The sequence below is a fragment of the Oncorhynchus mykiss genome, chromosome 21, assembly GCF_057628025.1.
Source record: "Oncorhynchus mykiss isolate SJ-2025 chromosome 21, ASM5762802v1, whole genome shotgun sequence".
Lineage (NCBI taxonomy): Eukaryota > Metazoa > Chordata > Actinopteri > Salmoniformes > Salmonidae > Oncorhynchus > Oncorhynchus mykiss.
In genome coordinates this window covers 15,805,001-15,817,500 of record NC_143042.1, presented here as the reverse complement: position 1 = coordinate 15,817,500, position 12,500 = coordinate 15,805,001, and the positions used below count along the sequence as shown (strand labels likewise).

Below are 12,500 nucleotides of genomic sequence, written 5' to 3'. Positions count from 1 at the left end.
AGTTTACAATGTGTGTATCAGAATTTCTCTCCTTCTTTTTGTGTGTGTGTATGTACAAAACATTAAGAACACCTTCCTAATATTGGGATTCGGGGGACCGCCCCTTTTCCCCCCAGAACATCTTCAATTCACTGGGACATGGACTCTACAAGGTGTCGAAAGCGTTCCACAGGGAGGCTGGCCCATGTTGACTCCAATACTTTCCACAGTTGTGTCAAGTTGACTGGATGTCTTTTGGGTGGTGGACCACTCTTGATACACACAGGAAACTGTTGAGCGTGAAAAACCCAGCAGCGTTGCAGATCTTAACACAAACCGGTGCACCTGGCACCTACTACCATACCCTGTTCAAAGGCCCTTAAATATTTTGTCTTGCCCATTCACACTCTAAACGTCACACATACACAATCCATGTCTCAATTGTCTCAAGGCTTAAAAATCCTTCTTTAACCTGTCTCCTCCCCTTCATCTGCACTGATTGGTGGATTTAAGCCTTTTTGGTTTGTACACTGTGTGTGTGTGTGTGTGCGTGTGTGTGTGCGTGTGTGTGTGCGTGTGTGTGTGTGTGTGCGTGTGTGCGTGCGTGTGTGCGTGTGTGTGTGTGTGTGTGCGTGCGTGGAGTTTTTAGCAGAGCTCCAGATGGCTGAGAGACAGGTGAGCCAATTAGAGAGTCTCACTACACGGCAACATCATCACAACCACTGGAACGTTACGGCAACACATTCCCAACACTCACACAGCGTTACAGGAACACCGTCACAACAGCGTGACGTTACGGCAACATTAAGATCATAGACTTTACCTTACTGTAATGTTTACGTCAACCCTCTTAAACTGTATGTCAACTACTACACCTCAACATTACAGCTGTATGTTAACTACTACACCTCAACATTACAGCTGTATGTCAACTACTACACCTCAACATTACAGCTGTATGCCAACTACTACACCTCAACATTACAGCTGTATGTTAACTACTACACCTCAACATTACAGCTGTATGTCAACTACTACACCTCAACATTACAGCTGTATGTTAACTACTACACCTCAACATTACAGCTGTATGTCAACTACTACACCTCAACATTACAGCTGTATGCCAACTACTACACCTCAACATTACAGCTGTATGTTAACTACTACACCTCAACATTACAGCTGTATGTCAACTACTACACCTCAACATTACAGCTGTATGTTAACTACTACACCTCAACATTACAGCTGTATGTCAACTACTACACCTCAACATTACAGCTGTATGTTAACTACTACACCTCAACATTACAGCTGTATGTCAACTACTACACCTCAACATTACAGCTGTATGCCAACTACTACACCTCAACATTACAGCTGTATGTCAACTACTACACCTCAACATTACAGCTGTATGTCAACTACTACACCTCAACATTACAGCTGTATGTTAACTACTACACCTCAACATTACAGCTGTATGTCAACTACTACACCTCAACATTACAGCTGTATGCCAACTACTACACCTCAACATTACAGCTGTATGTTAACTACTACACCTCAACATTACAGCTGTATGTCAACTACTACACCTCAACATTACAGCTGTATGTTAACTACTACACCTCAACATTACAGCTGTATGTCAACTACTACACCTCAACATTACAGCTGTATGCCAACTACTACACCTCAACATTACAGCTGTATGTCAACTACTACACCTCAACATTACAGCTGTATGTCAACTACTACACCTCAACATTACAGCTGTATGTTAACTACTACACCTCAACATTACAGCTGTATGTCAACTACTACACCTCAACATTACAGCTGTATGCCAACTACTACACCTCAACATTACAGCTGTATGTCAACTACTACACCTCAACATTACAGCTGTATGTCAACTACTACACCTCAACATTACAGCTGTATGCCAACTACTACACCTCAACATTACAGCTGTATGTCAACTACTACACCTCAACATTACAGCTGTATGTCAACTACTACACCTCAACATTACAGCTGTATGTCAACTACTACACCTCAACATTACAGCTGTATGCCAACTACTACACCTCAACATTACAGCTGTATGTCAACTACTACACCTCAACATTACAGCTGTATGTCAACTACTACACCTCAACATTACAGCTGTATGTTAACTACTACACCTCAACATTACAGCTGTATGTCAACTACTACACCTCAACATTACAGCTGTATGTCAACTACTACACCTCAACATTACAGCTGTATGTTAACTACTACACCTCAACATTACAGCTGTATGTCAACTACTACACCTCAACATTACAGCTGTATGTCAACTACTACACCTCAACATTACAGCTGTATGTTAACTACTACACCTCAACATTACAGCTGTACACTCGGCTACATTACAGCAATGTTGACATCAACACCATCCTACTGTACATCGCTATAGAAACTTTACAGTCATACATGTGTACTTTTGGGAACATTCTGTCCTTATGGTATAATCCACCATGTTTTCTCTCTCTCTCTAGACACAGAGAATGTGACAGTCTGCTACTTCACACAGAGAGAGCGACGTGAGATTTTTATTTTTTTTGTGCTTCCCAAAATACATTTGTGGAACATAGTTGATATTGATTATCCTTCTAATAATGTGCAAATGTTCCACAAGACAGAGTGAGGGAGGAGAGAGAGAGTGAGGGAGGAGAGAGAGAGTGAGGGAGGAGAGAGAGAGTGAGGGAGGAGAGAGAGACTGTGAGGGAGGAGAGAGAGAGTGTGAGGGAGGAGAGAGAGAGTGAGGGAGGAGAGAGAGAGTGTGAGGGAGGAGAGACAGAGAGTGAGGGAGGAGAGAGAGAGAGTGAGGGAGGAGAGGGAGAGAGAGTTTGAAGACAGAAGGCAGAATCTAAACACAATGCTACTGTCTCTCTCTCTCTGTCACATTACTGTAAATGGACCAAGGGCAACTATATCGCAGAAATTAATCTCAGAAATAATGAAGGACTTTACTAGTAACGAGCCTTTTGTCGAACATAGTCACACTCACATACTGATGCACTCAGGCATACGCAGATATACACACCGACACACACATGCACAAACACACAAACGCACAACCTCTTACATTCACACACACACACACACACACACACACACACACACACACACACACTATTTATTCACACAAACACTCTGAAACTCGGGACAGGCGTCCTGTTGTGTGTTTTCTCCACTGTTAAGAGATAATTGACAAGCCACAAGGGCTGCTTTTCCCTTAATGGAAGGTGACAAATTCATTTCTATGTGCTAATGCCTGTAAACGGAACAGCCCTGCTTTCTCCTGCTTTCCAATGCACAACCACAGACACCTGCCTGCGTGGGGGGGGGGGGGGGGGGGGGGGTAGTGTGTGTGGGTAAAGTGTATGGGTGGGTGTCCGTGTGTATTTTTCCTTCCTTTATTTATCTTGTGTAGGCCTATATACCAGGCCTTTAAGTCCTAGTTGACCTTAGGGAAGATATTATTATTACCCATGGTGCTCGGTATTAAAGAGGTGTTGATTAGCCTGGTTGATCGCTCCGTTCTCTGCCTCTTTCTTTTTAATCCATCCCTTTGTTTGCTGCATATGGATGTCCTTGGCTTTGGAGTCAGGAGAAGAGAGGAAGAGCGGTTTATCTCTCCCGTGGGGCCTTCATCCATCCATCCATCCTTCCATCCCTCCTTTCAGTGTAGATTGTCTCTCTGAACCCCCTGTCCTTCTCGGTTCGTCTGAACCACACAGCCGCTTGTTTACTAACCCATAAGGGCGTTGTCAGGGCGACAAAAGCGCTGTTATCTGCTCCGAAGTGAGACTTGAGACGCCACAACGGATGAAAACATCCCATAATGGGTTCTCTTGTCCTCTGCTGTGTGCGTGGGGAAGATAAGATGAATTCTTCATACCCCGGCCTGATTGCAGAATCTTGCATCTAATGCAAGTTTTATTGCCTTCTCCTGTCTTACAGTCAAACTGCCGAGTCAAGCTTTTTCTTTCTTCGGGGAAGAAAAATCTAAATCATTTATTATTGTTGTATTTTTCTTGCTAGGAAACAGAGGGAGGAAAGACTGAGAGAAAGGAAGAGAGGAGGATGAGAGGATTTCTTGAATGGATGAATACGGGTAGAATGCTTAAGGGGATGTTAGGGGAGTAAGGGATGAGAAAGGGGGGAAGAGGAGGAGTGCGGATGTGTACTCTTGTTCTCTACTCAGTCCGAGTGAGGCCTGAAGAGATAAAGAAGTGTACTTTTGTTCTCTACTCAGTCCGAGGGAGGCCTGAAGAGATAAAGATAGAGAGGGAGAAATAGGAAAATATGTGTACTCTTGTTCTCTACTCAGTCCGAGCGAGGCCTGAAGAGATAAAGATAGAGAGGGAGAAATAAGAAAAGATGTGTACTCTTGTTCTCTACTCTGTCCGAGGGAGGCCTGAAGAGATAAAGATAGAGAGGGAGAAAAGGAAAAGATGTGTACTCTTGTTCTCTACTCAGTCCGAGTGAGGCCTGAAGAGATAAAGATAGAGAGGGAGAAATAAGAAAAGATGTGTACTCTTGTTCTCTACTCTGTCCGAGGGAGGCCTGAAGAGATAAAGATAGAGAGGGAGAAATAGGAAAAGATGTGTACTCTTGTTCTCTACTCTGTCCGAGGGAGGCCTGAAGAGATAAAGATAGAGAGGGAGAAATAAGAAAAGATGCGTACTCTTGTTCTCTACTCAGTCCGAGCGAGGCCTGAAGAGATAAAGATGTGTACTCTTGTTCTCTACTCAGTCCGAGTGAGGCCTGAAGAGATAAAGATAGAGAGGGAGAAATAGGACAAGATGTGTACTCTTGTTCTCTACTCAGTCCGAGCGAGGCCTGAAGAGATAAAGATAGAGAGGGAGAAATAGGAAAAGATGTGTACTCTTGTTCTCTACTCAGTCCGAGCGAGGCCTGAAGAGATAAAGATAGAGAGGGAGAAATAGGAAAAGATGTGTACTCTTGTTCTCTACTCAGTCCGAGCGAGGCCTGAAGAGATAAAGATGTGTACTCTTGTTCTCTACTCTGTCCGAGGGAGGCCTGAAGAGATAAAGATAGAGAGGGAGAAATAGGAAAAGATGTGTACTCTTGTTCTCTACTCAGTCCGAGTGAGGCCTGAAGAGATAAAGATAGAGAGGGAGAAATAGGAAAAGATGTGTACTCTTGTTCTCTACTCAGTCCGAGTGAGGCCTGAAGAGATAAAGATGTGTACTCTTGTTCTCTACTCAGTCCGAGTGAGGCCTGAAGAGATAAAGATAGAGAGGGAGAAATAGGAAAAGATGTGTACTCTTGTTCTCTACTCAGTCCGAGCGAGGCCTGAAGAGATAAAGATAGAGAGGGAGAAATAGGAAAAGATGTGTACTCTTGTTCTCTACTCAGTCCGAGCGAGGCCTGAAGAGATAAAGATAGAGAGGGAGAAATAGGAAAAGATGTGTACTCTTGTTCTCTACTCAGTCCGAGCGAGGCCTGAAGAGATAAAGATGTGTACTCTTGTTCTCTACTCTGTCCGAGGGAGCCTGAAGAGATAAAGATAGAGAGGGAGAAATAGGAAAAGATGTGTACTCTTGTTTTCCTACTCAGTCCGAGCGAGGCCTGAAGAGATAAAGATAGAGAGGGAGAAATAGGAAAAGATGTGGTACTCTTGTTCTCTACTCAGTCCGAGTGAGGCCTGAAGAGATAAAGATAGAGAGGGAGAAATAGGAAAGATGTGTACTCTTGTTCTCTACTCAGTCCGAGTGAGGCCTGAAGAGATAAAGATGTGTACTCTTGTTCTCTACTCAGTCCGAGTGAGGCCTGAAGAGATAAAGATAGAGAGGGAGAAATAGGAAAAGATGTGTACTCTTGTTCTCTACTCAGTCCGAGTGAGGCCTGAAGAGATAAAGATAGAGAGGGAGAAATAGGAAAAGATGTATACTCTTGTTCTCTACTCTGTCCGAGGGAGGCCTGAAGAGATAAAGATAGAGAGGGAGAAATAAGAAAAGATGTGTACTCTTGTTCTCTACTCAGTCCGAGCGAGGCTGAAGAGATAAAGATGTGTACTCTTGTTCTCTACTCTGTCCGAGGGAGGCCTGAAGAGATAAAGATAGAGAGGGAGAAATAGGAAAAGATGTGTACTCTTGTTCTCTACTCAGTCCGAGCGAGGCCTGAAGAGATAAAGATAGAGAGGGAGAAATAGGAAAAGATGTGTACTCTTGTTCTCTACTCAGTCCGAGCGAGGCCTGAAGAGATAAAGATGTGTACTCTTGTTCTCTACTCAGTCCGAGCGAGGCCTGAAGAGATAAAGATAGAGAGGGAGAAATAGGAAAAGATGTGTACTCTTGTTCTCTACTCAGTCCGAGCGAGGCCTGAAGAGATAAAGATAGAGAGGGAGAAATAGGAAAAGATGTGTACTCTTGTTCTCTACTCAGTCCGAGCGAGGCCTGAAGAGATAAAGATGTGTACTCTTGTTCTCTACTCAGTCCGAGCGAGGCCTGAAGAGATAAAGATAGAGAGGGAGAAATAGGAAAAGATGTGTACTCTTGTTCTCTACTCAGTCGAGCGAGGCCTGAAGAGATAAAGATAGAGAGGAGAAATAGGAAAAGATGTGCCTGCAGACTTTGGTAATCCCTCTTTTATGAATAGGAAGCCAAGCTCAGCATAATGGTGACTCACAGACATAACAGAACTTACTCCCCCCCCCCCCCCCCCCCCCCCCCACCTCCCATTCTACTCCTCTGTCACTCTCCCACACACATTCAAAGTCAAACTTTATTGGCACAACTGTTAAAGGTACAATAACGTTGCCAGATAACTTACTGCTAAGACTTTTTGGTTGCTAATCTCTCTCTCTTGGCTCATTCAGTGTGTGTAGTGGTCATAGCTTGGCCCAGGCTTGGTCTTAGTCAAGGACTGGCTCTGGTTTGGCATGGTTAGTATAAGGGTCCCTGCCCTCCCTGAGTCTGGCTAGGAGAGTACACTGCCTGTCATACGTTACCATGACAACGCTCTTACATCAGCTAGTGCCCCCCATGCAGCCAATGGGCATTGACCTTTTACTGTCAGACCGAGTTAGAGGAAGAGGGAAAGAGGGAGAGAAAGGGATTGAGTGGGAGAGAGAGAGAGTGTGAGAGAGAGAGAGAGAGAGAGAGAGAGAGAGAGAGAGAGAAACAACATCCATAAATAGGTCATTTCATTCAACTGTAAACACCATAGGAAGACAAGACAGTGACAGGTACTGTATATTTGTGCAGTGGCCTGAAGTTACAATGATGTCACACTACGATGTGTGTGTGGTTGTGTGTCCCTGAGAGGTGAGGAAAAAGAGCAAAAATGAGATATATGATTGGGTTAGTTAGGGTGTTAGGGCGCTATGCAATCATGCTAAAATCCGCAGCAAATGAGAATTGATCCAGGATTGTAATTGGTCATTTCCTCAGGTCTGTATGTGAGTGCTGGCCTCTCACCCCTCTCTCAGACGTGACCAGATGTTCACGGCCCCTCCAGGACTGATCCTAGAGCAGCAGAGGAGATTTACACAAGGAGATTGGCACTCCCAGCAGGAGGAAACATCCAGATTTTAAAGTTTAGGATGGCATCAGGGTCGCTGATGGGACATGGGTAGAATACATTTAGAATGTAGAACTGAGTAAGAAGTAGGGTAGTGAAGATGACCCTCAGATGTGCAATGAAAAACCAACAGACGGACTAAATTCAGCAATTGGGGCTTGGAGTTTGAAGCTGTGTACGGCGTCTCACCTGTGAATGTACGTGTATTTTCAACGTGTTGTTTTGGTCCCTTGCAGGTGTTGTAGGGGACATGTATTATTTTGCACAGTATGCAAACATTCTAATGAAGCTCACCGACAATCCATAACTTTAAAAAGCTCTATCCTCATTGCACGCACACGCACACGCACACGCACACGCATCGAGACGCTGATGAAGCTGTAGGCTTCTCTTTTTTTATCAGCTGCATCCTGAGTCTTCTGTCTCCGTCTCCTGTGAGTAGGACAGCTCTGATGTGACAGATACCGGATTTGATGTGTTTGTGTGCGTTGTGTGTGTGTGTGTGTGACGCATTCACGTGTGTGTATGACAGGTAGTGGCGCCTAGCTGAAGCTTAGGGAGGGCCACTAGCTGAGACAAGTCTGTCTTTTAGCTGGGAAAGAACATGGAATGTATTGGCCATATCCAGTAGGGTATCTCTATAGCTCCATTCACTGGGGGCTGGGCTGGACTGGACAGCTGGACTGGACAGCTGGACTGGGCTGAGCTGGACTGCACTGTAGGCTAGCCAATGCTCGGCTGGGCTGAACTAGGTTAAAACTGTTCTGTGCTGGCCTAGAATAAACTGAGTTGGACTAGACCAGAGTTGGACTGGGCTGGGTCAGGCTGGTCTGCTCAGGGCGCTAGTATTAGAGTAAAATAGGCCCACAACACAACAACATGAGCTGAGCTGTCAGGGGAGATTACTTCAGCCAGGCAAGCCAGCAGGGTCTCCATCGCTCCACCAGAGAGAGAGATGGAGGGAGGGGTAGAGAGAGAGAGAGAGCAGGAGGCAGAGGGGAGGGGACGAGAGAACGTGTGTTTCTGTAGTGCGAATAGGAACGAGAGAGCGCGAGGAACGAGAGGGGAGAGCGAGACCGAGAGCAGAAAGCCGGCGCTTGTTGTGAAATAGAAAAAGAGGGTGAACAAAAAAAGGATCGGAGGAGAAAAACCCAGCGGTTGGGAGCAGAGCAGAGATGTTGGAGCTCTCGTCCGAGCTGGGCTTTGTGCAGAGTGTGTGTGTCGACGGCATATGCTGCCCCCCCTCTGCACCCCACCCCACCGCCGGATCCACGAGGGCCGACGAGCTGCTGCTGAGGTACACACACACACACACACACATACACACACATATATATATATTTTTTTTGTCCAAACCTTACCTAGACCCTCTCTCATGTGATCTCCTGTTTTAGTGTGTGTATTTGTGTTCTGGTTCAGTCTGTATTTATGTCATATCTCACTGCAATGTCTGTCAGTGTCTGCTCCTCTCTCTCTCTGCCTCTCGCTCTCGCTTGTTGTTCTGTTTAGGTGTCCCTCCTTTCCGTCCTGCGACTGTTCATTTGTTCAAGTGTAAAATCCAAAGCTTGTACCTCCCTTGCTCTCTTTTCCTCCCCAACCCATCCTCCTTTTTCATGCCTCCTCTCTCTGTATGTGAGTCATGGAGGGGTAGCGGAGGGGTAGAGGAGGGGTGGTAGGGATGGTGTGAGGGGCTTCATCCATCTCTAGGGGGTGGAGGCTGGCCAGGGGATGTGGATCGGGAGTGTGTGTTTACACTACTCGCTGTAATCCAGAGAGGAGAGGAGGAAGGGGGAGAGGAGAGGAGGAAGGGGAGAGGAGAGAGGGAAGGGGGAGAGGAGAGAGGGAAGGGGGAGAGGAGAGGAGGATGGGGCGGGCAGGGTGGAAAGCAGGAGAATTGAGAGAACGAGGGTAGACTAGACTCCATATTTGGATTTTGGGTGAAAAATGTGCCTGTTTCGTTCCGCCGTCAAATTTATCAAAAACAGATAAAAACCTTTTCATGTTTGATCAACAGAATCTCCAACCTCTCCTTCTCTGTATCTCTCTTTTTCCATCTCTCTTGTCCCTCTCTCCCATGTTTCCGGGATTTTTGGGGGGTTGTTGAAAGATGTCTGCTTTGTTTATTTGGATCTCAGTCAGAGAGAGAGTGAGGGAGAAGAGGAGGGAGGTGAGGAAGACGGGGGACAATGGGGCGGGCACAGAAACATCCAGCTCCAACGAGACAGACACAGACAAACAATAAGTCTGCCAGCCAGCCACTTCAGTCTGCCGTTCTCTATCTCTCTCTCTATCTCTCTCTGTCTCTCTCTCTCCTCCATATTTAATATCTCTCTCTCTTTATTTAATCTCGCTCTCCTCCGCATGTAATCTCTATCTCTCTCTCTCCTCCATATTTAATATCTCTCTCTCCTCATTTAATCTCTCTCCTCCGCATGTAATCTCTATCTCTCTCTCTCCTCCATATTTAATATCTCTCTCTCCTCATTTAATCTCTCTCCTCCGCATGTAATCTCTATCTCTCTCTCTCCTCCACATTTAATCTCTCTCTCCTCCACGTTTAATCTCTCTCTCCTCCACGTTTAATCTCTCTCTCTGTCTCCTCCACATATAATCTCTCTTTCTGTCTTCTCCACATGTAATCTCTCTTTCTGTCTCCTCCACATTTAATCTCTCTCTGTCTCCTTCACATTTAATCTCTCTTTCTGTCTCCTCCACCTTTAATCTCTCTCTCTGTCTCCTCCACATTTAATCTCTCTCTCTGTCTCCTCAACATTTAATCCTTCTCTCTCCTCCACGTTTAATCTCTCTCCTCCACGTTTAATCTCTCTCTCCTCCACATTTAATCTCTCTCTCTGTCTCCTCCACATTTAATATCTCTCTCTGTCTCCTCCACATTTAATCTCTCTCTCTGTCTCCTCCACATTTAATCTCTCCTCCACATTTTATCTCTCTCTATGTCTCCTCCACATTTAATCTCTCTCTGTCTCCACATTTAATCTCTCTCTCTGTCTCCTCCACATGCAATCTCTCTCTGTCTCCACATTTAATCTCTCTCTCTGTCTCCTCCACATTTAATCTCTCTCTCTGTCTCCTCCACATTTAATCTCTCTCTCTGTCTCCTCCACATTTAATCTCTCTCTATGTCTCCTCCACATTTAATCTCTCTCTGTCTCCTCCACATTTAATCTCTCTCTCTCCTAGAAGTTTCATTTTAGGGCCCTTCCTGTTGGTTTAGAGAACACAGTTATGGCACCTCTCCCTCTCATTATCCAGGAAACAGAGAAGGTGGAGGCAATGGGCTCTAAAATAGTCCCCGGGCCCTCATGAATCTGCCCAACCACCCGCTACAGCAAAGTGAAAAGAGCACGTCAGAATCATTACGCCCTATTTAATCGCCGGCCCACCTTTTAAATAAGGAGAGTCAGGCTGGGTAAATTAGTACATGGTGGTTATAAATGTATGGGTACATGTGTGTGTGTATGCTATGCACACAGACACACACACACACACACACCTACCCCTGGGTCGGTCCCCTAGCGCAGTCCTGCTTTGTATACAGCCCCTCTCTCTTCTCTGGATCAATAGTCCTTAGTTCATCAGTAGTCATTAGTTCCCTCAGTCTAATACGATTATGCTTAATAAGAGATTCCCCATCTGGAAGTAACACCCAGTATCAACACACACACGCACACACACACACACACACACACACACACACACACACACACACACACACACACACACACACACACACACACACACACACACACACGCCAACGAGAGGGTAAGAGTGCAAGTGTGAGAGAAAGGGAGTGAATGAGCTGTGGCTATGAGCTTTGTGTGTGTGCGTGCATGCACACCTGTGTGTGTGTGTGTGTGTGTGTGTGCTGGGTGGTTGTTATCAGAATGACACCATCCTGCTCTCTCTCTGCTCAGCCCCAGAGGATCAGTGGAGCTGCACCAGTTTCAAATGAAAATAAATGAGAGGCAGTGACCGCTACTGCCTGGGTCTCACTTTAATGAGGAAAATAACAGGGGGGGGGGGGGGGGGGGGATAGAGGGAGGGGTGCAGGAGAAGGTGGTTAGGTGGTTAGGGGAGGGGGAGAGTGTGAGAGGGAGAGGGCAGCACAGATTGGATGGAGATGGAGGGAAGGAGAGAGGGATGTGTAATGAATGGAGGCCCACAGCCAGCCGGCTTTATTTTAACTCCTCTCTGTCACCGTGGCGATGGCCAATTACAGCCGGAGCGCGCTCTGTTGCACTACAGCTGGACTGGTCAGTGTTTTGGACAGCCTCTATCCTCCTACACCCATACAGGGCACCGTACTACTGAATGTGTACCTATGTGGGTGTTTGTGGGGAGAGGTGTGTACCGACAGTGTTTTACATCACTCACACCCCTCCTAGTGATGTTTAACACGGACATGTTTTCTTCCCAAAACAGCCACCCGTCTATGGATCACCTTTAGTAATAATATAACAGAGACACTAAGGGTCCATAGTTATCCAGATTACTGGCAACATGGGTCTACTTGTCTATGGCTAACACAACACAGGAAAGGCTGGCTAGCCAAACACACAGCAGTATAGCATGGCAAGGACCAGCCACGGCCAGCTCAGCCTTTACAGTCAAGTTCCATGCTGTATTGTTGTTTTGAACAGTTTATTGTGACTCCGTCCATTTGAGCTCAACAATGCACAGTGTTTTCTGGTGTGATGCTGTCCAGACAGTCCAGACAGCTGAGGAAGTGTAGTAAGGGGACAGGGTCAAGTTAGACAGTCTCCTCTTCTGTCTCTGTCTCCCAGTTCAGTTTAAAGGCGCGTAGACCAGACCAACAGACCCACGAGGCAGACCGAGGCAGGCGCTACAGTTCAGTCATCAGGGTGTGAGGGTCACCCCTCATGTCACGTGC

At 46.0% G+C, this 12,500-nt stretch overlaps 1 protein-coding gene across 34 annotated transcripts in view; it reads left to right on the top strand.

The window, feature by feature from the left end:
* The window catches only part of LOC110501039 (CUGBP Elav-like family member 2), a 221,329-nt gene that overhangs the window by 72,040 nt on the left and 136,789 nt on the right, over positions 1-12,500 (top strand). For 13 of the 34 annotated variants that reach the window (XM_090214070.1, XM_090214053.1, XM_090214060.1 and 10 more), the window contains exon 1: positions 8,572-8,884. The exons of 19 other annotated variants lie outside the window; for them this stretch is intronic. In XM_090214070.1, coding sequence (XP_090070196.1) covers positions 8,763-8,884 — 122 coding nt within the window. In that variant the 5' untranslated portion in view covers positions 8,572-8,762. Of the gene's footprint in view, positions 1-8,547; positions 8,885-12,500 lie in introns of those variants that run through there. 2 more of the 34 variants (XM_036957424.2, XM_090214058.1) reach the window with 1 other exon arrangement.